General features: G+C 49.2%; 1 protein-coding gene across 1 annotated transcript in view; it reads right to left on the minus strand.

Moving 5' to 3' along the window:
- MCF2 (MCF.2 cell line derived transforming sequence) overlaps nucleotides 1-27986 on the minus strand; it is an 86402-nt gene that overhangs the window by 56248 nt on the left and 2168 nt on the right. Inside the window, exons 2-4 of the mRNA XM_090059948.1 lie at nucleotides 10554-10622; nucleotides 9467-9581; nucleotides 6037-6127 (exon numbers count right to left, since the gene is read on the minus strand). Coding sequence (XP_089916074.1) covers nucleotides 6037-6127; nucleotides 9467-9581; nucleotides 10554-10622 — 275 coding nt within the window. The remainder of the gene's footprint in view (nucleotides 1-6036; nucleotides 6128-9466; nucleotides 9582-10553; nucleotides 10623-27986) is intronic.

Consider the following 27986-nt stretch of genomic DNA (forward strand, 5'->3'; position numbering starts at 1 on the left):
GCTCCCATCTAGAACTGGGCAGGAAATGGTTTTCCCATCCCGTAAAACTTTGACACCTCAAAAATGTCCCCGATATTCACAGAGAGTGCACGACTGCCCAGTCATTACAGCATTTGCCTACAACATGAATTCATGTTCATACCGCATTGGACCGGAGAAAATGCACCGCCTCCCTAGGTAATCTATCCCAATGCTTAACCACATTTACAGTGACAAAGTTTTTCCCAACAGTCAGGCTAAATTTGCCTCATTACTTCTCCTTGGGTCCCCTGTGCTTCAAGGTTGCTCAGAAAGCACTTCTGGAGGTCACCAAGTCCAAACCCCTGTCCAAGGTGGCTGGGTTATCCAAACCATCCCATGCAAACCCTTGTCTTGCCTGCCTGCAGCTCAGGAACCCAAGGGCACATTTCAGTGACCAGGCGAGTTGCCTTGAGATGGGGGTCACCCTCCTCAGGACTTCTGATCAGTATATGAGACTTTTTCTGCCCCCCAGATGCTTCTACTTGCTGCCCCTCAGCTCTACGTAGACATTAGGATCTCCAGGCATCTGCTGTCACCCTGTCGGGAACAGCACGTCAGAAAACACAAGGATCAAGGGCTTAGCTAAAGACTTTACACCACAGCAACTTTATGAAGTAGTTGGGGCTGGTCCTGCTTTGAGCAAGGGGTTGGAATAGATGTGACCTCCTGAGTCCCTTCCCACCATCATTGTTTAGGATTCTGCTCATAACGCCGGTGTGAATGATGTGCTTGTGAAAAAAAAACCAACAAAAGAGCTGCGTGTTTCGGGGTCTGATTCCACACCTCCGAACCATCATTTCAGGCCAGACAATTTCTCTGCAAAACCTTCAATGGTCAGTCCCCATTCAACTATACAGAGTGTACCATCCTACTCTGAAATAGGGCCATTTCGGAGCCGTGCTCTCAGACTGTGATGCTATAGCAGCAGAAAACCTACTGGGCGATGAAGGCCCTGCCGCCATGTGGGAGACAATTCCAGCCAAATGCCCCCGTGATGGCTTCAGGGGAGGCCCATCAACGAGGTATCAAACTCCTCCTCTTGTCAGGGCAAAGCTGCTTGGAGCAAGGTACAATAGGTTGCCTTTGAGCATGTCCAAGATTTGGGCAGTTGCAGTACCTCTCCACATATCATAATCTGGTGCAAACGCATCCTATTCTGTCCTATCTGCAGCAAGGGTAAGATATAGTTGGCTAGGACATTTTTAATGGCACGTCTTACCTTTCCGTGAGAGTCAAATACCTATCATGCTGTTAAGCACATGTCATGTTTTACCCCAGAGGTAGCTGCACTTCTAGATTAGGTCAACACAGTTTCTACTGGCTCTGAAAACATTTGGAGATTTTTTTCTGCATAAGTAGTGATCTCTTACATGCAAGATTAAGGTCATCTTGGTCGTTAAAAGGGTGTTCGGCACCAAGAAACGCATCCTTTGCAAACAGATCTCTACTGCAAGTTACATCTGGAAATGAAAGGTCTCTTGATATAAGTCTGCCATCACTCAAAAGTCATCCTATAGGAAAGGATAGGGGGGAAAAAAACTTAAAAAAAAAAAAGCCACAGATAATAATTATTCAAAACGAACCTTTATGAAGTCTAAAACCCCAAACCATTGCCCTTTAAAATCAGTACTCTTTAAAAATTACGGCCTTTAGCACATATCAGCCTAAAGCTGTTACGTGAGCATGCGGGCCGCTCCACCACCCTGCTGGGACAGCACGCCGTACGTCCCAAAAAGTGAAAAGGGAAAGAGCCTTAATTTTGCTCCACTGCCATTTATTTAATTTTTTTTTTTTTGCAATGGTGAACACTCAAGGGAATCCTTTTCATTTGCTAAAACCTCGTAAAAACCCCCACAAAATCCAGCCCCTTCTTTCTACGTTCCCTAAAACGCGCGCGTCAATCATTCGCGTAAATTAAAAACAAAATAAAATAAAGAAACCACCCACCCAAAGCGGACGCCGGCCCATCTCTGAACGCGGCTCCTCGTCCCACGACAGAATGACCAGCTTCGGCACCTGCCTCCCGTTAAGCGCGTCGCTGCCCCGCGCCCTTCGACACCGCGCGATTTCCATCCCGATATTTTCCGAAGCCGATATTTATCGTACGATCATCGAAAGCGGAGGGGACTGCAGGAGGTCACACCTCGCCCGACCCAAAGCCGGAGCAGCCCGCCAAACCTCCCGGGGCGGAGATGCCACCACGGCTCCGGGCCGCCCTTCGCGTGAGGCGTTATTCCTAATGCCACCCGGGCCCATCCTCGCTGCAACCCCCTGCAGGGAGACGAAGGCCTATTCAACACCCCCACTCCCCCTCAAAAAAACAAACAAAACAAAAACAAAAAAACCCCACACAAAAAAAAACACCACAAAAGCCTAGGGAGGATTATACCCGGCTTGTCCTTCTGGGAGCAAGCCCCGCTTCCCCCGGCGGGTGCCGGGATGACCTCCCTCCCCGCGGGCAGCCGGGCAGGGACCGCGCTTCCCTCACGCACCCCAGCCCGCGCTCACCGCATCTCTCCTCAGGCGCCGGCCGCTTCTGGCGGCGCCGGCCTCGGCCATGGCTGCGGCTCCCGCCCGGGGATGCGGCCCGGCCGCGCCTGGTCCCGCCGCAGTGCGAGCGGCTCCGCGCCCCCCCCCGCCGCCGCCGCCGCCGCTTCTTAAGGTGGAGCCCGCCCCGCACCCGCCGCGGGGCCGTCCCGCCCTGAAGGGGGCTCGTCCTCCCCTGAACAGGTCTCAGCCCACCTTGCAGGGTCGCGTCCAGCTCTGGAGGGGCTCTCATCCCTCCTTGGAGGGTCTCATGACACCCCAGAGGGGTCTCATCCAGCCCTGCGGGGTCGCATCCCGCCCTAGAAGAGATCTCATCCTGTGTTGGAGGGTCTTACTCAGACCTGGAGGGTCTCATCCCGCCCTGGAGGAGTCTCATCACACCTGAGAGGGGCTCTCATCCCACCTTGGAAGGTCTCATTCCTCCCTGGAGGGCCTCATCACACCCTAGAGGGGTCTCATCCAGCTCTGGGGGGTCGCATCCCGCCCTAGAAGAGATCTCATCCCACCTTGGAGGGTCTTACTCAGACCTGGAGGGTCTCACCCCGCCCTGGAGGAGTCTCATCACACCTGAGAGGGGCTCTCATCCCACCTTGGAAGGTCTCATCCCTCCCTGGAGGGTCTCATCACACCCCAGAGGGGTCTCATCCCGTGTTGGAGGGTCTTATTCAGCCCTGGAGGGTCTCATCCTGCCCTGGAGGAGTCTCATCACACCTGAGAGGGGCTCTCATCCCACCTTGGAAGGTCTCATTCCTCCCTGGAGGGCCTCATCACACCCTAGATGGAGGGCCTCATCACACCCTAGAGGGGTCTCATCCAGCCCTGGGGGGTCGCATCCCGCCCTAGAAGAGATCTCATCCCACCTTGGAGGGTCTTACTCAGACCTGGAGGGTCTCACCCTGCCCTGGAGGAGTCTCATTAGACCCTAGAGGGGTCTCATCCAGCCCTGGGGGTCTCATCCTACCCTAGAAGGAATCTCATTCCATCCTGGAGGGTCTCATCCAGCCCTGGGGGGGATCTCATCCCACCTTGGAGGGTCTCATCACACCCTAGAGGGTCTCATCCAGCCCTGGGGGGGATCTCATCCCACCTTGGAGGGTCTCATCCAGCCCTGGGGGGATCTCATCCCACCTTGGATCACACCCTAGAGGGTCTCATCCAGCCCTGGGGGGGATCTCATCCCACCTTGGAGGGTCTCATCACACCCTAGAGGGTCTCATCCAGCCCTGGGGGGGATCTCATCCCACCTTGGAGGGTCTCATCACACCCTAGAGGGTCTCATCCAGCCCTGGGGGGGATCTCATCCCACCTTGGAGGGTCTCATCCAGCCCTGGGGGGATCTCATCCCACCTTGGAGGGTCTCATCACACCCTAGAGGGTCTCATCCAGCCCTGGGGGGGATCTCATCCCACCTTGGAGGGTCTCATCACACCCTAGAGGGTCTCATCCAGCCCTGGGGGGGATCTCATCCCACCTTGGAGGGTCTCATCACACCCTAGAGGGTCTCATCCAGCCCTGGGGGGATCTCATCCGATCTTGGAGGGTCTCATCCCATCCTGGAGGGTGTCTTGTCCCTGATCCTCACTGCCACGTGTTCGTATTTTCACCCACCTGCATTTTGCACACTGGTTTCTATTCCACCCAGGAGAGCACACGAAGCAACAGCAGACTCTGCCTATGCTGGAAGAAGTGCAAAAATCTAGATTTTGGTTCAGAAATGATACCTTTTATTAGACCAATGCCAAAAAATAAAAAATCTTTTTATGCCTGAAGAAGGGTGTTTGTGCCCAAAAGCTTGCAAAGAGCAGATTTTCCAACTATTTAGTTGGTCTAATAAGACATATTACTTTGGCCCAAAGAACCTCGTCTGCCTGTCCCCTCCGCGAAGCTTTCCCGGTTCAGCCAGGCCCATGCCCCGGGCCCGGGCAAACCCAGCTCTCCCCCACGCAGCTAGATGCACTGCCGGTCTGGCTAGGCTGGGAAGACCCTGCTTTCCTCCGCTCTCCCACGCTCAGCTAGCAAGGCAGCCGTTTGTTGCAGATGCTAACCCGGCACAGGCAAGTACACCTTTCATCTGAAAACCCTGCGGTCAGCCAATTTAAACAGATGTCATGCAAGGCCCAGAAGATACCTGCAGTCACCACCTACCCCAGGGCAGCAAGACTCTGCAAGTCACGACTTATTCAACAACCCAAACATCGAAGCCCATGTAGCCCTTCCTTTACTGATCAGCATGCCATGAAACTGAGAAATAGCTATTTGCACACACAACATACAGAAAAATCGGAGCCTGCAAAGAGAACCTGGCATTATATATTCACAGGGACGAGAAAACCTCTCTCAGGACATTTGAATGTGTACAAACACTGACGTCTTGGTGCCTGTCACCAAACGTGTCCTTAATGCCCACTGACATCTTTAATGCCACAGTCAGCTGCAGCCAGCAGCTGCACACGTGTTAGGGCTTAAGACCTGACCGGGGAGCCAATTCATACTCAGTCAATTGTCTGCTTCATTCGCTGCTTATTATCAGCCGGGTCTGCAACTCCACATATCTCAAATTCCTCTTTTTATTACAGGGAGAGACGATGACGATACCGACATTTTTGGAACAGCTCTATTTACCTCCCTTTGTAGTATGGCCAGCTCAGATCCGATGTGTTCACTGAGCTTTTTTGGTACAACTTCCATTTACTATATAAATGGATTCTATACGTAGCAATATAATACTACACTGCAATTTTGCAAAGGCTGAGCAGTGGAAAAAGGCTACTTCTGCGATTTGCTCATTATCCAATGGTATAAAATATATGCATGGAAGTTTTATGTTAAACATTTTCTTCCGTTGCGCGCACGCATGTGCACTTCGTAGTTTCATAGATGGATGTTAGGGGAAGCCTGTTCCAAACCCTTGGCGCTCGACTTGTAAAGTTTTTCCTTATGTCTAGTCTGAAGGGATCTGCACACAATTTCTATACATGCTTACACATCCACAGAAACCAGTACGCATCCGGTACATACAACATTCACGACAGTTTTTTTTTCTAATAATACATGTCTCTTTACTTACGGATGTGTACACCCCGGCACAGAGTGAAAGTGGTTTTAAATGTACTTTGCAAGATCTAAAACTTCCAAATAAAAATAAAGTGCTAATAAGATACATTTGCAGCTAATAATCAGGACACCTTTGTAGAAATGTGGGGTGCCAGATTCTTTACCTTCGTCTCACGGATCAGGGCACTTTTTCTGACTAAACTGCATGAGCAACCAACTAAATGCCCAAGCAACTGAAACATCGAATTAGGAACATGATCATTCCTGAATTTTAGCAATGTGAAAAGAACCAAAGAAGTACCTTCAATTAAGTCCCTCGTAGATCTGGGCTTCTTGTGTCTTCAAACTTGGGAATATAACACGCATGCCAATTTAATGCATTAAATCAACATTTAACTGTAAGAAAGGACTTACTGCTATCCTTTGGAGAGTCATTTTAATAGACGTCCATGTGTCCAGTCTTCTATCCAGGATTAGGATAAATTTGGTGTCAGATTCATGTTGACTATGAGATAAGAAAATACAAAGTGGCTAGGTAAGTGAGAGCGTACCCTTGCAGTCACAGGAATAAGAGAAGTCAGCCGAACACAGTACACCTAGCCCTTTCCACAAGCACCGACATTTCATTAGAAAACAAAAAATCATCTACCATGAGGTTCAGAAAGAAATTCAACGTGCTACCTTTGTTGTTATCCCATAGTAACCTTGACTTTTGAAACTATTGCTATCCATTGGCAACTTCATTTGTATTTAAGAATCAGGCGACCAATTCCCTTATGTAACTCTGCAAAATCCCAGCTTTAATAGTCGAGGGAGCAGCGCTGTATCAGTAATGCTACACTGTTGGGGATGACATGTGCCTAGGTAAGGTTTTTCTTCTCTACAGTATCACCCAATCGGGGAATCTGTTTTCAACTCCTACATGGGTTTAATTTGCAGATAAGACACATCAGAAGCATGGCCTGCATGACAAATTTGAATCACAGCTGTAGGGAGGCAATGGAGCAGGGCATTTGCAAACAAGTCCCTGGGGATGTGGATATTCACAGGTCCAAATGCAAACAGGGTGTAAAAAACTCCCGAGTTTGGCATGAGCAGCTTTAGATTTTAACGCTAATTATTTAGGACTACAACATGGCAGTCAATATTTGGCAAGCTGGCTTTCTTTTAAAAATAAGTCACTTAATATGGCAATAAGATACACATTAAAGGGATGCTCTCTCCCTGGGTTTTATGCAATACTGTTCTTTTTACCAATATACCTAAAATAAATTAGTGCTTGTGCCAGACAGGACAGCATTTTAAGTCTTCTTGCCATACAAAAGTAGCGGCATAAACTGCAGTGCGTGCATTTCCAAAATTGCCCTGCAAATGTGACGCATGCCTTCACCTTCAATGGTTGTTTCTGAGATCACGGTGAACCCCTGGGCTTGGCTTTATATGCTCTCAGTCCCCCCCAGTAGAAAGGAGATGTTAGTGCGAGGTTGTATGTGGCGTGTGCCATTCATTGAATTTAAACATAAAAAAACAGATGAGGTGTCTCCAGATACTTCTGGAGTATCATCTAGAGCTCAGCAACATTTTGACCAAACGGTCCCTTCACAACTCCAGAAGATTTTTGGTTCAGTTTGCCCTGAAACAAAATTCCCCTCCCACCAAATTTTTGGAACGATCAATAAACTGAAAAAAGCCCCAAACAAAACATGTCATTTGTGAAAGCTGCATCACGAAGAAAGATGGCAAGAAATGCAAAGGAAGAACTAGAGGAATCAGGCAGACTATTTCATCCTAGGAGTCAGCAAAAGCATATGAAGGGATCGCAGTCTGTAGCATGGAAGCATCACAATGAGCTCTAAACCGGGGACTCTACAACTACTTGAGGAGCAATGGGCACATCTACATGACACGCTTAATGCGCAGTAGCCTAATAACACTGCACAGTAGTGTGCCGGGCAAAACCTGTGCTAAAATACTACTGTATGGTACTATTAAGCTACTGTGCATTAAGTGTCACGAAAAAAAGTGTGCCAGCGTTACTGCTCAGTAACTGTAGTTACCCCGCATTTAATTAAGCAAGTACTCAATTAAATGTGTAGTAAACTACTGTGCATTAATGAATGTGTAGGTGTGCCCAATAAGGACACCAGACGGTCCTCCCTCAACCTGCTAACTTGTTTTTACTGGCTTCCCTCTGGGCAAACAGCACAAAGTCCCGGACAGCCCAGACGTCCTGTAACCTGATGCAAAAGTGGATCTTCCCAACGGAGCCCGTCTTTGGCCATTTGCAGTCCAGGGCTTGCAGGTTTATCAGGTTTCCAGCTCAATGGCAGTGCTTTTAGCTTGACACTAAAACCAAATCAGTGCATTCTCCCCAAGGACTGCCTGGTGCTATTTCATTTACCTCCCATAGCATGAATCCTCCTGAAGAAGGGTAACTGCAGCGAAGCATCAGCATGCTTCCTGCTCCTTTCTAATCATCCTTACCTTTATAGTGCATACCCAAGCTCTAACCCCTCACCATCTGCAACTAAACCGGTCTCTGAGCCCATACAGCCTCACTGTAGTCAAAGCAGATACATTCAGTCAAAAACCAAGTAGGCTCCCACAATGGCGAGAAGACGAGAGAAACATGCATTCTGAGCCGTTACCCCTGAAATGCTAAATAGATGTCTGAATCATCACGCCCTCACTGATTTCAATAGGGTTTGACCAATTAGGAGTAAAATATGGAATAGCGAATGGTTTCAGCGCTTGTATTTATTTGCAATACCAGCGCAGAACAGCAGATGTTACATTCAGGAGAAACCCCTTGCGCAACCAATTATAGAAATGGCGTAGTGGTAATGTACAGTCAGATGAAAAACTGCAGAGGGGATGAGCCCTGCTCCTACTGTAAAGAGGACGAGAATAAAACATCTTGCCGGGACAAGATGACGTTTCCATCATCACTGGACACAGAGCTGCCTGGCAGGGTAGGAAGCAAAGGCAAAACATTCGAGCAAAGTGTGAGAGAGGGCTGGGGAAGGAGGAGGTGAAAGGACGTGAAGGGACGATAATGAGAAGCAGAAATAATGAACAACTAGCGATCCAGATGCTGAACATGGGCAGCTGGTTGAAGATGAATTGACATGCATGGGGTGCAATGGGGGACCTAAATGCCTTTATTCCCTTAAATATTTCACTCCCCTAGTTGCAATTCTCTCACTTGCGTGCCTCAAAATATTACCGTAATGACTCCGCAGTGGCACATCAGACTTAAGCGACGATACATACCTAAGCTTAAGCAAAACTCTACCACAAATTATTATTTTAATTGGGTAAATTGATGGTATACAAACAAGCTGGCAATTGATAGAGACAGAGTCTCCTTTTATTATATGGTTGGAGGCCTCATATACGCAAATGAGCACGACGGTTACATCTGCATTGCGCCGGGTGGCACTGGGTAGAGATACCTGTGCAGGTGCCGAATGAGCTGGTATGTCTGCAGCAGAGTGCAGAGAGACTAACCCGGGTCCCAGAAGCAGCATAGCTGCACAAGCATGACTGATTAGCCTAAGTGGAGCACTGCACATCACTGCACTGCACTGCAGAGGATATACTGCGTCCAGGCTGCCAGCCAGCCACATCAGAACAAGCATACAGCAATGCCCCATGCAGTGGAGACATCCGCTCCGGCTCAGCATTACAAAGCCATTCGGCTCCTTCTAATCTTTGTCTTCTACCTGGCTTTGCAAGTGGAAGTTGCTCACAGCAAAGAAGTGATACCCCAGATCGTGCCTGACACCCGATCTGGTGGAAGCCTTCACCAATGGGCAACTGAAACTGGAAAGTAGTGCTGTACCTTGGGACTGAAGTCAAGTATGTTAAGACTTTTGTAAAAACCTCTTCGGACACTTTGTTGAATTGGGAGTTTTCTGGAAAGGTGATTATCCAGCCATTGTCTTTCCCTCGGCCACCTAGAAGTAACAGAACACGCTTCTCTGTACACGCTGTTTGGAAAACATGCCAGGCAGTGAAACCCCCTCCCCGCCCATGCACAATTTAAAATGGAAAATATTCATCTACCCCCTGTAACCATTCATCTTGGCACGCTAAAGACAGAAACTTGTCCTGCTCCTTTTGAGCCATCCGTGTGTGTATGCATCAGTGCGTGTCTGAGAGACGAGTGAGGGCAAGTCATGACTTGGATGCACATTTGTGCCCACGATGGGCATGCACATGTAGGTGCAAGGCCAGCGTGCAGCCTGCTGCACATGCATGCGTAGGTGTCCACGCTGCAGGAGAGGTAGAATCGCTACCTGGAGGGAAGTGCCAAAAAATGCCACTGATGCAGCTGAAACACTGCCTCTTTGGCACACAACGGGAAACAGAAATCCACCCTCGGGGCTTACAGTACTTATAATCATGGGATTTTAAATACGACTCTGAAAAGCACCCTTCTCTAAGAAGCTCGTTGTGAGCAGGATGGAGTGAAAACTAAGAAACTCCCCCGGATCGGTTTTAGTTCAGTATTACAGGCCAAATTCTAGCCTTCAACACCAATGCACCACTCCCACATGTGCATTAGATGCTGGTTCTTTACCAGATATACCCCCTTAATCTCCTTACAGCACCTTTTGGATGTGATAACAAAGAAGCCGGGAACATAAGGGTAAGCTCGTGTGGATGACACAACTATATTTCAGAGCAACAGACTTGTTTGCTTGGGAAGTGTAGAGGTAATATTTTATAGCCTAGCTTGGGGAAGAAACCTAAGACCCTCTTTCAAGCCAGCACAATGCTTTAGCAACACTACTTCCAGTGGCCCCGGAGACTACCTGATGTGTATCTTCCGTACGGCATCCTTTTGCCAAAGAGTGAGCAAGTTCATCTAGGGTATTTAATTACCTTGCATGGCAAAGGTGAAGGAAGGAGCGCACCGTACTCACCAGAGAGGAAAGCAAACTCTTTCAGCAAATCATCGCTGATGTCTTTTGCACAAATGGGAACTGCAGCTTCTAGAGAAAGCAGGAGCAAAGCAAAGTAAATATGTGGTTAGTAGTGTAACAGAAGGGAAGTTATCCTCCACTCACCTCTGCCCCATGAAATTAAACACTGAAAGGTCACACCCAAGAATAGTTTCCCTCGGTGCATGTAATTTCTGCATTTAATCAATTCGACCAATGATCAGTCATGTTAAAAGTGAATAACCAGAGTGTCTTACTACCTTCTTTCAACTGGGCTATAGGGGATGGTCAGCCTGATCTTTTTTAAGTGGACTACAGTTTAATTTCCCCCTTTTGCAAATCCCTCCGGTATTTCCCAGCACCGCCAGTACAATGAGCTTGCAGGTCGCTGCGGGTAACAGAAGTGGCGGAGAGTGATGCATGATAAAGTCTACTGGGCATTTTAATAATGTCCTGCTCCTTAATGTTGTAACGTGCAAGTTCCTTAATGAATGCACAGCCAAAGCAAATAAAACTGAAGTCAGCCCAGCTGATCTTGCATGGCCCAGCGCCACATGCATTAGAGAGACGATTGTCCTCATGTCCAACGATTAGATTTCTAAAATTAAATAGAGGAGGCTGCTATAAAGCCACCTTTAGCATACTGTGATTGTTACAATACCAGTCTGGCATGTCAGCATAATTTTATATAGATTATAGTGTGAGAGAGAGAAAGCAGGCATGCACTACATAGATTATGAGAGCATAGCCAATGATGGCTAAAAATCAAAAATACTCAATTTGCACTAGTCCAAACTAAAAGAAACATGCATATTCTTATATACTGCAGGTCCCTGACAGTGTAAATAGGATGAATGCACGAAGCTGCTCCTTCGAAATATTTAAGCCTGTGCCCTTTCTGACATTGCATGCCTGGCTATTTTTACTTTCATTCACTGAAAGTGTCCCGTGTGCTCTCAGTGACTCAGGACTTCATCTCATGGATGTCAGTAGAAAAATTCTGTTGATTTCTATGGGACGAGGTTTGGCCCCATTACTCTTGCTTGCTTTTGCAGTTACTTTGATCAGCTTCCATTAGCACTGTCATTCATCAGAGGACGAGTCAAGTGAACAGCTTGTCTTGACATCCGTTTAATAACTGCTTCGGGTGAAAATAATTTCATATTGACCAAAGCACAATATTTAATAAATTAATAAGCACTAATACAAACCCGGGTCCTGTGATCAAAGGATATGATGCATGCACGCAGCCTTTGGAATAGAGGAGGCAGGAGACAAAAGTTCAAGCATCTTCTTTTGTAACTTGGTATGTATTGCATTTTTCTGCACGATCTGACCTCACTGCAAAACGTTATCCAAAACATACGCGTGGCAAAAGTCCTACTTATCGAGGGATTCATTTATGGAGACAAAAGCATTTATATTACCCTCCTCAAAGACGTACAATATACTTCAAGAAATCAGCATTTTCCAATAAAACGCCACTATTTTGTTTAAAGTATCCAGATGTGTTTCCTAAATTCTTCCCAACAAATGAGGCAGAAGGGGAAAAATCAGGAACAGCCTGCAAGTTCGGACTCATGTTATGTATGCTCAGAAGTAAAGACATCTGATTATTTCTATGACCCAGAGAGCACAACAGGCACTTCACAGAAAACAGGAAAAAAGCATCGTCTGTGCCCCAATGAATTTAGCGCCTTGGGCCTGGGTTGTACAGCAAGATCCAGCAGCGCAGGGATCAGCTTTCCCCTGGCTCCCGCCTCCATATCAGGCACTGTGCATGCAAACAAAATAATGCAATATTTGCCAACTTAGCTATGTCAACATAAAAAAAAAAAAACACAATGCAGGGTTTCCGTGAGCATGCATTAAACAGGCGATGTCTTCACTGGGGTGTGTGCTTCCACGGAGAGAGCTGGCCCACTACAAGATCCTACTGGAGACAAGACACGGGTGGTTTTTACGACCGTGTAAGTAGTCCAAGGCAAACATCTGGGGAGTCGAGAGGTTGGCACAAGTCATTCACTGCAAATCTTCTCTAGGTAAACTGCTGTGCATGAATCATAGCAATCCCACGTATGAAAATAACACAGCAAGCAACAACAAACGCACACGGCGTGCTCCTGTGTCGTGGAAGGAAAGCACCGGAGGAAAGCTGGATTTCTGAGCGAGAGCACTGTTTAGCAACTGGGAGTAGACCGAAGGGTGGAGACAGAAGCACTTTAAACCATCCCTTTTCAAGAGTCAACATTTCAAAGGAAACAACTTACTCATTTGCATTCTTGAACTGGGCTACGCGCACCACACAAGCCAGAGGACGATGCAGCTGCTCGCTGGGAACCAGACCCAGGTCTCCCACGTCACCGGCCCACAGGGCAACCTGCCGCTCAACAGCATGCTGCATTTTTCGGGCTCCAAGAAAGGTCCAAACACTATCCAACACATCCTCCCATCGCTCCTTGAGGTCAAAGCCAAGTAACTACACAAAGCCACATCTGCTAGGCACTGAAAGTCTTGGCCAGGGCCACCCATAAGAGACTGCTGGCCGGGACTATGTTTTGCGCTCTTAAGACTCCAGCTTTGTTACCCTTCGGGAGCAAAACACCAACTACAACCGTGCCACAGGACAAACCGACATCCCCTGCCATCTGTGAGAGCTACGAAGAGAGAGAGGAGGGTCAGCCGTGGAGAAGGCCGGTGGATGGGGCTATTAGAGAGAAGGACGCGGCCTGCTGCTGGAAAGGACCGGGCTGGGTCTCTTGTGGAGGGCTCGGATGTAGAGACAGATGCCGCAATAGGAACGGAGACCGCAACTGGGGGGGTTGGGGGGGAAATCAAACCCTTTAAGGCATCTCCAAATATCACATTAGCCAGCCTCATCTTTGCTTTGGGCAAAGCACTGCAACCAAGAGACAGGTGCCCATGGACCTGGAGAAATGTGGGCAGCGGAGTCGAGCATCTTCCCTGCCCACGGCAGGGGGGTTGGACTCGATGACCCCATAGGTCCCTTCCGACCCTAAAATCTATGAAGTCTCATTGACTTCTAATGGGATATAGGCACCTAGCTATCATCTGTGCTGTTGACCATGTCCCTCTGAGTTACCTACATCTGCCTGCCCCTACCAGCCTTGGAGATCTGGCAACGAATCTCTCTGTAAATGGGGCTTGCTGCCTTCTGAGCTCTCAGCTGGACCATATCGGAGCAGCACAGCTAGGCAATAAAACCTAAAAATAGCAACCTGGTGTAAAGCCCTTTCCCCTCAAGAGCATTACAAACTAGAGCGGCGTTCAGGCAAAGCAGCATGCCCCTTGCGTTGAACTGGAGGACGGAAACGCCACGAATGCCGCGTCACTGATGCTCAAGCGTGCGCCCAGCTGAACCTCTTGCAAATCCTTCCTAGATGCAAAAGGACAGACCTGAAAGCATCCTCTGCCACCGGGAGCGGTGCTATGGCACAGGGATCCTGAGGACACATGAAATCAAGAGGGAGGAAAAAACCCCAGAGATCTTTACTCCGCAGAGAGAGAAGCAGAAGAGGAACGCGCCGCTACAGTCATAGAGAGAAAGCTATTTTTGTCCTAGCAGGCTTGCTTGGTGCAGGCCAGGATCTTTTGCTGAGTCCTCGGTTTTTTTGCCTGTATCCCAGAGGGACATTCGCAGAGATCCAGGCTGCGAGGCTGGAGCCCGTTCTCCGAAATCTTCCCCTTCAACGCGGTCAACATCCACCTGCCTTGGTGCTTTACAGACACTTTAAATCAGCGTCTAGATTTTGTTAGGGGCTGGAAGGGACCTCACAAGATCATGGGGTCCAGCCCCACTGCACTTGGGCAGGAAAGACCGCCGGGGTCAGATGAGCCCAGCAAGGTGGGCGTCAAGACACTTTTTTGAAGAAAATGGTCCCCAGTCAGATAAGCAGGCCTGGTGGCTTATTTATGCCTTTTCAGCTGGTTTGCTCTGCCCCCCCACATCGTCCCCTTTCCCTTCTGGCCTCCCAAGGCCCACGCCACCTGCAAACAGCAGCCGCGCAGCACGCCTGCCCCGCTGACGAAACAACTCGTTATGCGTCTGCTAGCGATCCCCAGGTTTGTGGAGCTGCAAAGCCAGCACCGCACGCATTGAGTTTTGCAAGGCTGTATTTGAGGGCCGTCGCAGCACTAGGGGAAACACCGAAAATACAAACGTTGGGGCATCCGGCTCAGCCTCTCCATCATCAGCCCGTTCCAGCTGCAGCATCAATAATCCAGCGAAGGAGCGTTTGCCCGATGGTCAAGGCCCACGGTATCCTCTTGCCCTGTCTGTTATGCATTCGTCAGGCCAGCTATGGATGAACAAGCTGAGGTGAATAGCTTTAGGATGGCTCTGGGGTATAAGGTGGGATGTGACGGGGACTTTTTTTTTCCAACTCATGAAAACCAACACTGTCCAAAGGAAGGATCGAAAGAGGCTTGAGAAGGGCTCCTCCGCCCCACAGCAAAATCCCCAGTAAAATGGGTGTCCCCTTAGCACAGCCAACAGCCCCGTTGTTACAGCACCGCGCAAGGATGTGACGTCTGCCCGATTTGGCGTGCCCTCACCGTCAGGGCCCAGGTAAATCACTGCTGGCAGAGCTGTCTTATTTTATTTAACTGCATTTTCGGTGGAGCAAAGCGTGGAAGTCGCCACGTGTCCAGTGGATGCCCTGACCACCCCTGTGCCGAATCCAGTTTCTGTTCCACCCAAACCGTCCTGCCACATCTGTCCTGTCTTGTACCAAACCGAAACATCTGTCGAGACAGACTGATTCTGCAGGCCAAGTTTCAAGTGTGAATTACCTATGTGAGCAGGGTCTAAGCTAAAATAGCTCAGCAGGAAAGACTTAAACTGACTTGAAGGTAGATTTCCTCCATACCCGCCGCGAATTATTCATCTTCCCTTCTGCTGGTTCCCATTTCTAACACGGGACATGGCCCAGTCTCACAGGGAAGTGGGACTAGTCTCATAGCGAAGTGACCGTGCCTGCTTCACTAGTACTTAAGTCATGCTACATTAACAATAGGCAGATGAGGGTCTTTGGGTAAATCTCATATCTTCTATTAAACCAACTCAAATCGTGGCCAAAATTCTTCGTAGCGAGCTTTCGGGCACAAATACCCTTCGTCCAGCTGAGGAAGCATCCGCAGGCGGTCCGTGCACTTCCTGGACAGAGGGGTAAAGCAGCCAGAGGCTGGCACGTATGCAAGAAAGCCAGTCAGTACAATAGAGGATCTCTGGCTTTTCTTTTAAAAAAGACACATCCAGGCAGGAGGCAGACCTGGAATACATGGGTTAACGTGTGCACAGGAGAAGGACTGGCTGTGCACTTGGATTATGGGTATTAAATGACACTCGGCCAACCCAGACAATTGGCCAGGGGGAGGTTTCCTGTAACCCAAAGGACCTGTTTTGCCTGTGGAAAGCAAAAGGCTTAAGAGCTCAGAGAAAAAAAAGCAACCCAAACTATTCAGCCCGGCTAGACTGAATTTCAGCATTACCTCCAGTGGGGATAATGCATATGCAGCCTGGCAGGTAACTCAGTGACACGATGGTCCCCCTTTGCTGCTGAAAGGAGGGGGGCTGAACTGTGTTCTGCCATCCAATTTGTACAACATCCTAATTAAGGGGAGACATGAGAAACTGCGCTGTTAAAGCCACCCTCCCCAAACCAAAGGAATACCAGCCTCGTAAATCTGGGACTGGGGCGCAACGTTTCTACCCAGTTTTCAGCGAGTTTGCTCCAAGGGGCCCAACACACTGCAAACGGCTGCAGAAATTAGGGGGCTGGGGGCTCGGCCGGTCTCGGGAGGCCCACATGCAGCTGAACGGTGAGATGCCAACCAGGGATCGTCTAAAAATACCCGGAGAGAAGTGGCCAACATCTACCCGCATCTCGCTTCCCGGAAAAATTTAATTCACCCCACGTGTCTGAGAACATTGAAACCAATAGCTTTATTGTGGATCTGAACCACTACAATTGAGATCGCAGCCTGGCTATGAGAACCACAGGCTGCTGTGCCCACATCCTATGGGCATGAATGGTATAGCTACATACGGCATACCGAATAATTGTGTCCCCCCCCCCGAGGCTGTTCATTAGACCAGCTTGGGCACACAAGTAGGCAAAATGCACAATGAGCTGCGATCACGACTGCATGAGCAATTCTTGCCGCAGAAGGCAGGAAGTTGTGCGTGCCAGTTACTACTAACAGCCTTTTGCAACAGCAGTCACTTGCATTGGACATACTACACGGGCAAATAGCTGCACAATCCGAGCAGGATTGCTCAGCTGACACCATCTACACCTGCTCAGGTGCCCAGCCCCCCCAAAGTCCCTAGGACTGAGCGTCTGCGTGCAGGATGTAGGGCCTGTACATCTTGCTGGATTTTTTTAAAGGCTGTGAGAACAATTGTTGCTACTTGACTTAGGAACAAAAAGAAATTCAACAGTGCCTACCTTGAGCTTTTCAAAAGCTGTAGTCACTACCTGTACCCAGCTAAAGAGGCACAATAGAGGTATTCAAATATTGATGACGGCAAGTCTCGAGACCTTTGAATGCTGCGAACACTGCCTGTCTGAAAGCAAGTTGCTCCTGACCCAGCTGGCCCTGGCTACATTTACAGTTCACCAGCTGCAGCTTCCTCAGGCTACAACACAACATCTTCCCCAAGCAGGACTCGAATGGCTCTCAGGCTTAAGACTCTAGCTATTTAATTATAGCAGGCTTGAAACCGGGCATTCATTCGAAGCCCAGTGATCCTCAACCAGGGTGCTGCAGCCCCCCGGGGTGCCTTGAGATCCTTTCGAGGGTGCTGTGTGGTGCCATGCAGCCTTAGGTCTGCAAGTAGGATTCACCTGATAAACCTAGAGATTTCAAACAAGAAGCCAAAACTGCTGTGGCCTGAGTTTTTTGCAACAGAAGAATTGCTCTCTGACGTTTCTGTAGTCCAAAAACAAAAAAAAGGGAAAACTAAGAGCTGGCATTTTCCAAGGCGCGTGTCACGTCTGAAAAGGTTCAAAACCAATGGATTAGCCATCAGATTTGATTAAAAGTGCTAGCGCTGGCGAGGTATTGTTCCCGAGGAAGGCGACAGGTACCACTGGTCGGGTCCGTCAAACCTGTACCCGCCACGAGCTGATTTTAGCAAAACCAAGAAACGAATGCCTGCCCTGCAAAAACATTAAAAAAAGCTTAAAACCTATATGGAGAGAGGGTCTGAAGGCAAATCAGCTGTCAGGAAGACTTGAGTCCTCTCCCTGCCTTCACAAGTACATCCTGGCACAGGGCTAAACGTCGCTGCTGGAAGTCAGGGCTGTGCTGACTGCAGTCGGGGCTGAAAAACCAGTTATCAGACAGCAGCAAGATCAAACCATAAGTGAAGGCAGTGCTTGTCGTACGTATCTGTTGCTACACACAGGTCCCTGCCGGGGCCAAAGAGATGTGCTGAGCCAAGGGAACAGCCTGCATGGAGAGCAAACCAGCACCCACAATCTTGAAAGCATCCTGCCTGAACCAGCTGATCGAAACAGCCCAGCGAGGGATGGGACACAGGGAAGGGGACCGAGATACTGCTGCACTAAGTGGGAACCTAGTGACCCATCACCAGACCCCTTGCAACTGCAGGTAGGAGGAAAGTGGGAATTTTGCTCCCACTTAGAAGAAAACACACTTTCTGCTCCTCCTTCCACCCCCGGGCACCTACACAAGATGCAGCAGACTACTGCCCTCACTCTGCAAATACCCACCCTCACTTACCTATTCATCCTGGCTCCCCAAGGTTTCAGTGCTGTCCAGCCACTGAAAACCACAGCAGACAGGTAGGCAAGCACACCTTTGTCATGCACATGAAACCCAGGCCCCATGACCAGCCACCGGTTGCACGATACGCTGCTGGCAACAAAACGGATCGAGCAATACTGTGATTTGCCAAACCCACTTTCATCCATGGATGTTCATCGCTTCACCAACGCTCATGAGTGAAGCCTCACAACAAGCCTCCTATATTATCTCATCTCACAGAGCAGGCAACTAATAAGCGATTTTTCCCGAGACTCGCTCGAGTTTGCCTGCAGTTAAGGTTTTAGCTGTTTGCACACGCATGAACGTCGTTATGAAATCTAGCGGAGGCACCACGTGAGCGCTGGTCTCAGGACGCACCAACTCGTCGCGGCACCTAAAAGGGTTAAATGCAACTTTAGAGTTAAATGCACCCGGCTTAACAGTTAAATACAGCCAGCTTACAAATTAAATGCAACCAGCTTAAGAGAGACATACAACCAGCAACAGGCTTGAGTAGCATGTCTGTGATAAAACTGACACTTGGGATCATTAAGAGGTGTTAAAGGAAAAAGAAAAAATCAGGGGTAAACATTGCCAGACTTCCTGTGGGCGAACCATGAAAAAAACCCCCAAGATCTCCGAATTCCCGGTCTTCTGCATAAACCACAGATGGATTAAATGCCTCAATGAAATTCAGTAACCGTTCACTTGTTAACATACTAGAAAGCAGAGACTTCCAACTAACCAGCTACCAACTAACCAAGCATAAATGGTGAGTAGGTTGTTATACCCAGTGGATTGAGAGAGGTGAAGCGCGTGGTGCTGGCGTAGGAAGCTCGGATAAAGCTGACCTATTAAATCAGGGCTTTTTCCTTTACTTTTTCAACTCCTTTGGCAGAAAGTGCCCCCAGCTTAGGCTGCTCGCTGAACTGCTTGGCAAATCCTCCCAGAATTACACTCAAGACCTCAAACATCATATGACGATCGGGTTAGAGGAGTCACGCCATGGAAGTGAAACACAACGGATCGGTGCCCGATCTGCTAAATACTGAGTGCAGCCCCCCAAAGACAGGAGCTGGAAAGCCTCCGCGACGGCTGTGGTGTCAAACCAGCATTGGTTATGCCTTAGTATTACCTGGACATGTCGTTCTGGAGCATAATCCTACGCTGGGGTCTGTATGCTTCCATGCAGAGTTTCAATGGGCTTTCACAGAGAGCACCCGGTGGCAAATTTAACGGTAAATACGAAGCAAGTAGGTAGGATGACGGCTAGAAAAGAAACGTGCCCGTTTCTAACCATCCCACATGTGGTCAGAACAGGCAAGAGGTTTAACACAGGGATCTTTTAAAAGCCCTGGCAGAAACCAATAAAAAGATTCCACAAGTACCAAAAAAAAATTAAAAAAAAATCAAAATGTAGTCACGTACAAAAGCAACACTTGTAAAAGAGCCAAGTGAAAAACAGCTTAACTGAAATAAGAATATATCGGGTCTCATCTTGGAAAAGATAAAGTAGCCAAGATACAGCTGGGAGGAAAGTGGACAGATGAATGCTATTTCTATGTACAGCGGGTGCTTGGTCTGCTGTTATAACCTTGGATGCATCCCACAAGGCGACCCTTCATAGCAATGAAAGAACATTTAATTACAGCAAACCGGCACATATTTAGTTTTGATTCCCCCCCGAAGACTCATTTTGCTGCATTTCTGAAGGCAAGTAATTTTCTGTAAAAGACAACATGAATAATCAATTAAAACTTGCTCTCATTGCGTATTAACATAAACTCAACTCATTGTGTGTTAATACAAACCCAAACACCACCGAGTTTTCAGCAGTGTTTCCTCTGGTCATACAAAAGCCTCAGTATAAGGAAACTATAAAGAAAAAAAACCCCATGCCAACTATTCTAGCATTACTTCCTCAAAAGGGTTCAATTTTAAATGCAATAATGGAGGGGGAAAGGGGAAAACAGAAGGCAGAAGACAATGCAGAGAAAGGGAAAAGAATAAGGGCTAGGGGAACAGGGACACCAGGATCTATTCGTGACCATGTTTGCAGATATTACAAAATGATTCTGGCTAGCCCCATCCAAAGCTCACGGTGAAGCATTACAGAAAGATGTGACACAACCGCCCGGCTGGGCAATAAAGCGGCAGATGAAATGTAATGGTGCTGTGTACAAGTGTACACATGGGGAAAATAACCCTAACTACACATGCTCAATTCTGCACTGTGGGTTAGCTTAGGAAGATCTTGGGGTCACTGGGGAAAGATCTCTGACAGCATCAGCTCAGTGTGCAGCAGCAGTCAAAAAGGCAGATAAAGTGATAGGCAAAATCAGAAGAGGAACTGAAAACAAAAAAAAAATTAAATAAATCCATGGTGTGCTCATATCTTGAACACTGCATGCACTTCTGGCCATCCCATCTTAATAAGGATAAGGTAGAACTGGAAAACATGCAAAGAAAGACAATGAAGATCAGCGACACAGAATAGCTTGCATAGGAGGAGAGACTGGAAAGTTCAAAACTCTTCAGTTTGGAAACAACAGGGCAGAGGGGAAGATTCAATAAAATCATAAAAGCATAGAAAATGAGGGTTGGAAGGGACCTCAGGAGGTCACATCTAGTCCAACGCCCCGCTCAGAGCGGGACTGCATCTTCCCAACTGCATCATCCCAGCCAAGGCTTTGTCTAGCCAGGTCTTCAAAACCTCCAAGGATGGAGATCCCACCTCTCCCGGTAACCTGCGGCAGTGCTTTCCTACCCTCCCAGTGAGAAGGTTTTTCCTAATATTCAACCTAAACTTCCCTTGCTGCAATGTGAGCCCATTGCTTCTTGCTCTGTCATCTGCCACCGCTGAGAACAGTTCAGCTCCAGCCTCTTCGGATCCACCATTTGGGGAGGTGAAGGCTGCTATTAAATCCCCCCTCCGCCTTCTCTTCTGCAGACTAAATCAGCCCAGTTCCCTCAGCCTCTCCTCACCCGTCCTGTCCCCAGCCCCACAACCATTTTCACTGCCCTCCGCTGGACTCTCTCCAATGTGTCCACATCCTTTCTGTAGTGGGGGCCCACAGCTGGATGCAGGACTCCAGATGTGGCCTCCTCAGTGCAGAATAGAGGGAATAACCACTGCCCTGGATCTGCTGGGAACGCTCCTACCCATGCAGCCCAGGATGATAAACACCTATAAAATCATGAATGACGTGGAAATGGCAAATAAGGAACCGTTAATTCGTTACGTCTCGTAGCACCAGAAAGGCGGCACACACTGAAATGATTGGGCAGCAAATTTACAGAACAGACAAGGAAACACTTTCCGACATGGCGCCTACTTAACCTGGGCAAGTCACTGCCGCAGGATGCACAGCTCCTCCAAAGCATCTGCTCCGTGGCATGGTTGGAAAGGGGATGGACCTTCAGTCTGACCCAGTACGGCACCCACTTCACTCTGATGACCGTACCAGGCAGTGCCTGAAAAGAACGGATCTGAGCAAGAGGGGATCACAAGGATTAATTAAACCAGAGCCTCGTGCTACACTCCGGGCAGGGCAGAGAGCAGGAGCTTTGCTGGCGCTGCGTCAGAACTCGGCACACGACCGACCCGCCGGAAAACCTTAGCAGTAAAGCACGTTATAAACCCCACCAGGCAGCTGTCCATACCCGGAGACGGGGAGCACCTCCGGAAAGCCTAGAGCAAAACAAATCCCACCCACAACAGCACCCAGAGCGCATCCTCATCTCAGTTTGAAGCATTTGCCGACAGACCCGCGTGCGCGGTACATGTGCTCCAGGCCACGTTGCAACATCTACTCCAGCATGTGCAGCATAAGGTGATCCAGGGGATGCTAAGATCCAACCTGATTGCCTTCTATGATGCGGAGACTGGCTCCATGGATATGGGGGGAGACCAGTGGAGGTGATATACCTTGATTTTAGCAAGGCTCTTGATCCGGTCTCCCACAACATTGTCACAGCCAAGCTAAGGAAGTACGGGCTGGATGAATGGTGGACAGAAAACTGGTGGGAGCATCAGGCTCAGAAAGTAGTAATCAACAGCTCAATGTCCAGTTGGCAACCGGTGTCAAGTGCAGTGCCCCAGGGGTCAGCCCTGGAGCTGGTTTTGTTCAGTGTCTTCATCAACGACCTGGAAGAGGGGATGGATGCACCCTCACAAAGTTTGCAGATAACACCAAGCTTGGAGAAGTAGTAGATACGCCGGAGGGCAGGGCTAGGATGCAGAGTGACCTCGACAAACTGGGGGATTGGGCCAAAAAGAGTCTCATGCGGTTCAGCAAGGGCAAGTGCAAAGTCCTGCACTGAGGAGGGGGCAATCCCCTGCACCGGGGCAGGCAGGGGGTGACGGGCTGGGCAGCAGCTCTGCAGAAAAGGACCTGGGAGTGACAGGGGACAAGGAGCTGGGTAGTGGCAGTGTACCCTTGGTGCCAAGCAGGCTACGGGCATCCTGGCCTGCATCGGTAGGAGCGCTGCCAGCAGATCGAGGGCAGTGATTATTCCCCTCTATTCAGCACTGGGAGGCACATCTGGAGTCCTGTGTCCAGTTTGGGGCCCCCACTACAGAAAGGCTATGGGGAAATTGGAGAGATGCCAGCGGAGGGCAACAAAAATGGATCCAGGGCTGGGAGACATGACTTCTGAGGGAAGACTGAGGGAACTGGGCTTATTTAGTCTAGAGAAGAGGAGATTAAGGGGGGATTTAACAGCAGCCGTCACCTCCCTGCAGGGGGGCTGCAAAGAGGCTGGGGCTGGATTGCGGTGGCAGATGACAGGACAAGGAGCAATGGGCTCAAATTGCAGCAAGGGATGTTTGGGTTGAATATTAGGAAAAGCTTTCTCACTAGGAGGGTACTAAAACACTGGACCAGGCTACCCAGAGAGGTGGGGGACTCTCCATCCTTGGAGGTTTTAGGACCCGGGTAGACAAAGCCTCGGCTGGGACGATGCAGTTGGGGCCAGTCCTGCTTGGAGCAGGGGGTTGCACTGGATGTGACCTCCTGAGCACCTTTCCAACCTTCATTTTCTGTGGTCCTACGACTCTCTATCAATACTACGAGGATTAACCGCAGACTCAGGGCAGCAGTTGTGAGCCCAGCGGATGAAACTGTCCCCGTTGGTACAGATGCAGTTGACCGGAGATGGAGAGGGGTCTTCATACAAATTCAAAGGCATCTTTGGGAGTTCCCCTTGTTTTAGGGGCTAAACCTGCTTCCCTGATAGAAGCTGTATGGAATGGGCTCAAAAAAAAAAAATCAATCTTAGAAATCTACATTTTCTGTTATCTTCACCCCGCTGCATCGATACACATTTCCGAAATCCAAGCTGAAGTCAATAGCTGGCAAACTGCAGAGGCTTTATTCAAAACAGCCCAACCAAAGAAAGGTAAATTGTTATAGGAGAGGCTCTCATATGATCCTCTGTGATCACGTGGCTGGGGATTTCCCAAGAGAGCTGGATGCTGGGGCAATGTCTGGCAGGATGATGTGTTTGTGTCTAACCAGACCAGTTTTCTTCCCATCCCTACTTACAGCTAAAACATCAGGAAAGTTACAAGCTGGTTCAGCTCCGACATGGATTTATGTCCAAAGTAGGGAAAATAAGAAATGTTTCTCTGCACCCGCACTGCTTCTTCTAACTCGCCTCATAGGAAATTGGTGTGGGGGGGGTGGAAAAGAAAAACTTCTGAATGTTTTGCGCTAATCTTAAAGCAGCCTGCTTTTAACTTCCACCTGCCAAGGGCTGTTGCTCTCTCCACAGGGAAGAGGCGGGACTGAAACCTTAAGTGTTTTGCACACCAGCACGTAGCTGGGCTTGCCAAATGTGCACGGGGAGGTGTGCTTCGTCCCTGCCCTCAGTACACGGCGCTCCAGGCAATATTATCAACTTCCAAAGCAGATCAACTTCTCCAGGCCAAATTCCAGTTTCCTGCACAGAAGCTGCTCAACAACTTCAGCAAAAACGAGAGCTGCGTGTCCTGGGGAGGCTTCGGGAATAACCGCTCGGCCCTAATTAGCCGCTTGCAAACCTGGGAGCACAGCCCCAGCAGTCAACGGAGTGATGAATTTGACCCACTAGCCCATGCGCCCTAAATTAGAGACACTAAATACTGCACCAGGACCCCCAGTTTCTCAGGGAACTCGACAGCAGATTTACATAACTTCAAAGGCAGAGATTTTTACTGAATGACAAATATAAATGGTCAATGCTGCCACCCATCAACCTTAGCAATCGGCTTCCCCAGCAAAAGAATCAGCTACTTCAACTCTGGCTATATTTTTTACTGCTAGTTGCCTATTTTATTTTACCTTGTTCTTCAGCAGAGGTTTTGACACACAGTCCACAGGCACCCCCATGTCTGGTTCCCAGGGAACAACTCTGCTTAGTTAGAGAGGTTAAGACAGAGACCAAGCGTCTTTGCTACTTGCCACAGCTCCCCAAAACACCCATGCCAAAAAAAAAAAAAAGACCCCCTCAAGCATTTCTTCAGAGGTAAAAAACAGCTAGAAAAACTCTACATAACTGCAGCACTTGGTGAATCCCACCGTAACGCTACATGCAGCGCAGCCTTTTCGCTTCAATAATAAACCAGATTGGCTTTATCCTACCGCTCCTACCCTCCCGGGAGTTGTCAGCTTTTGGCTTAAGCGACCACGTACAATACAACGGCAGACTCAAAGTCACTGGGGAGAAGCTAGATGCTTCGACAGTTGCCCAAATGGCAGGTGAGGTCGCGTGAGGTTGCAGCAACAAATGGGCCCCTCTGACCGGCGGGTGATGCCGACACGGGTCATCTTTCTCTTGTGGGGTGACTGCCGAACCGTAGGCCGACGAACCCATTGCAAGAGTTTCCAGCACCTGAGCATCACGGAAACGAGCAGCGAAGGCTGAGTCGGAGCTCTCTAAGGGTGTTTTCTGTAGCCCCCCTTTTCTTTTCTTGTATTTTATTTTGGAAAGCGTGGTTATACAAGTCTTAGGATATTTGGTATGTTACCCTAAAGCTGCCGGTGTTGCAATGAAGTCATGATTTGAAAATCTCCATTATCACTGGGTGGGGAACAACTTTCTAATCCTCAGGGCTTTGGAGGAACATTGAGAGCATGATTTTATTGATGGCTCAAAACCTGGGGAGGAGAGAGAGCCATTCCTTGATTATCTAGTTTAGGATCTCATTCTTCTCGAGTCATGCTTGTTTTGAAGACATCTGGCTTTGGCCTGGTCCCAGTTCTGAGTCCTCGGAGAGCCAAAACCTTGCAGGTGCTCCATGCAGGAGTAAGGGCCTGAGAGCTTCTTGTAGGGGTAAGGGTCAGTAATCATTGCAAGCTTGCAACCCATGTCCTCGCAAGCCTTGCTGTCTAATTCACCTAGAACCTGTTAATATTGCAGACAGGATATATACATTTTGCACGTGGGCATGTCTGTACATGTGTGCGGGAGCTTATATTCTCTCTAAAACTGCTCCTATTGAGCGGACATTTTCATGCTGACAAAATATATAGAATATTTTTTAATTATGCATTCCTCCAACAGCCTCCTTTCCCCGTTCATTCAGTGCGAAACTGTCACTCTGGAACATTAAATCCCCTTTCCTGACACCCTCCAGGAAGAAATCCAGCAGAAAGCACTGACTGACGCAATACTAAGAGTCAAGAAACTCTGAATCAGGCGAGCGTGTCATTTCCTGTGCCTCGCACACCCCAAGCCCATTGCTAGCCCTTAATAACGAAGGACAACGGGGCACATCTTTGATTTTGCTGCCTCATCCATGCTTGTGAGCATTGGCCAGAAGGCCTGGCACCACATCATGGCTGTAAAGATGCACTTTATAGACTAACTCAATAAGCATGGATGAGTCCGGCAGAACGCAGGGTAGAGATGCACCTTACAGACTAACTAAAGAAACCCGAATGAGTCAGGCAGAAGACAGGGTAGAGATGCACCTTATAGACCAACTCAATAAGACCTACCGAGAGATTTGCACACACAGCCTGAATTCTGGTTTGCTGAAAGCTTTGTTGGACTACGCCTACAACAGGGTCGGTGGACTTACAGCTGCACGGGGAAATGCCAGGCACTGGCTCTTTCCCGTTAACATATAAAGGATTATGTTGGAAAGAAAGCAGCGGCCTCCACTCCCCCAGCGCGAGCAAACCCCCGAAGGGTTTAGCAGCGGATTACTGGCTCTCACAGGCCTCTGTTAACGACCGAGAGCATCACACTGCCTAAAGTTACTGGCTCCAGCTGTACCCGCTGCTCCCCAGCGCCGCACTTCCACACCGGAGGTCCACGCTGACACAGCGGCCTCAGCGTGGCTGCGATGCCGGTGTGGACACAAATCGAGCTCAAGTGACACGGTCAAGGCAGCAGGTCAGGGAAACAACCCGATCCGCACTCACTTCCTAAACCCGGGCTGAGTTGTGTTGCTGCTCCAGAGAGAGGGAGGGGGAGCGGACGGCCCCCACCCCTCATTCAACCTTCCCATCCATAAAAGATGGACCTGGAACAAATCTGAGGGCTTAGGACAGGGACATTTAAAATGCTGACACTCCCATCACACGATTGTGCTGAACACGCAGGTGGCTCGTGTGCCACGAGCGCAACGGGGAAGCTGCACGCAGCGTCGGGCATGGAGGTGGTAACGCCCCCTCTGACCCGGGGCACTTTATGGCCGTGCTACCTGCTATGTGTCCCAGTTGTCAGGCTAAGTAGCAAGAACGGGAGGAAAGCCCTTTCCCTTCCTGAAAGCAAGGAGAGGACTCGGCATGCCTTTTTGCACGCGCATCCCAAGAGCGAAGAGGGCACGTCAGCCGTGCCAAGCGAAACAGCTTGCGTTTGTAAAAGAAGACAGCTCTGCAGGCGCAGCGCAATCCATCGCTGCAAATGATACTCGGAGCGACCACGCAACACGAGCCCCCGAGCCCAGCAAAGGCTTCCTATACCCATATCCCTTATACCCCTATACCCATATCCCTTAGCCTGGAGTTCTGTGTCTCAGATCCCAGCTCCCTGACAGTTATCCCTCACATACATAGAGTTAAGGAACTGCACGGGCATATCCTGAATCATGACCTGGGCCTACAAGGTGCCAGGCTGCATTTCCCCCGTGCTTTGCAGGGTTTGAACAGCCTGCAGACGATGGCCCAACACCACCTTCTGAAGTGCTGCCTGCTTCGGGCGCTAGGACGGCGAGCCCCGGTATTTCTGAGCTCCTCCGGAGACTAATGCAAGGCACGCCTCCAAAAGAAACCCTGAAAAAACAGCTGGCACGACAAAGGCCTTCAGGGCGAGCAGAGAGCAGTCCCCAACCCCGCGAGCAACAGGTATGCCCGCGAGCCCCTCGAACGATGCCCATGGGCCGGGAAATCTGCTTTTCACCACTAACACCTCTCATGGGGTTGCCAGGGAGAACAAACACTGCCCGCCGCGCCTGGTCGGCTCCGTTGTGCTGTCCGTCGGCCAACCGCTGCTCTAATCTCTCCTGCTTATGTTCTGCAGCGCTAACGGGAAAGCTCTTTTCAGGAAGGACTCGTTAGCAACTGGAGTGGTTCATGCCAACACAGGATTATTTGGATTGGGAGCGAGCTGGTATTTTTATTAACCGTCCAG

Source organism: Crocodylus siamensis, chromosome 8 (assembly GCF_052110815.1).
Source record: "Crocodylus siamensis isolate JL-2025a chromosome 8, ASM5211081v1, whole genome shotgun sequence".
In the NCBI taxonomy this organism is placed as follows: domain Eukaryota; kingdom Metazoa; phylum Chordata; order Crocodylia; family Crocodylidae; genus Crocodylus; species Crocodylus siamensis.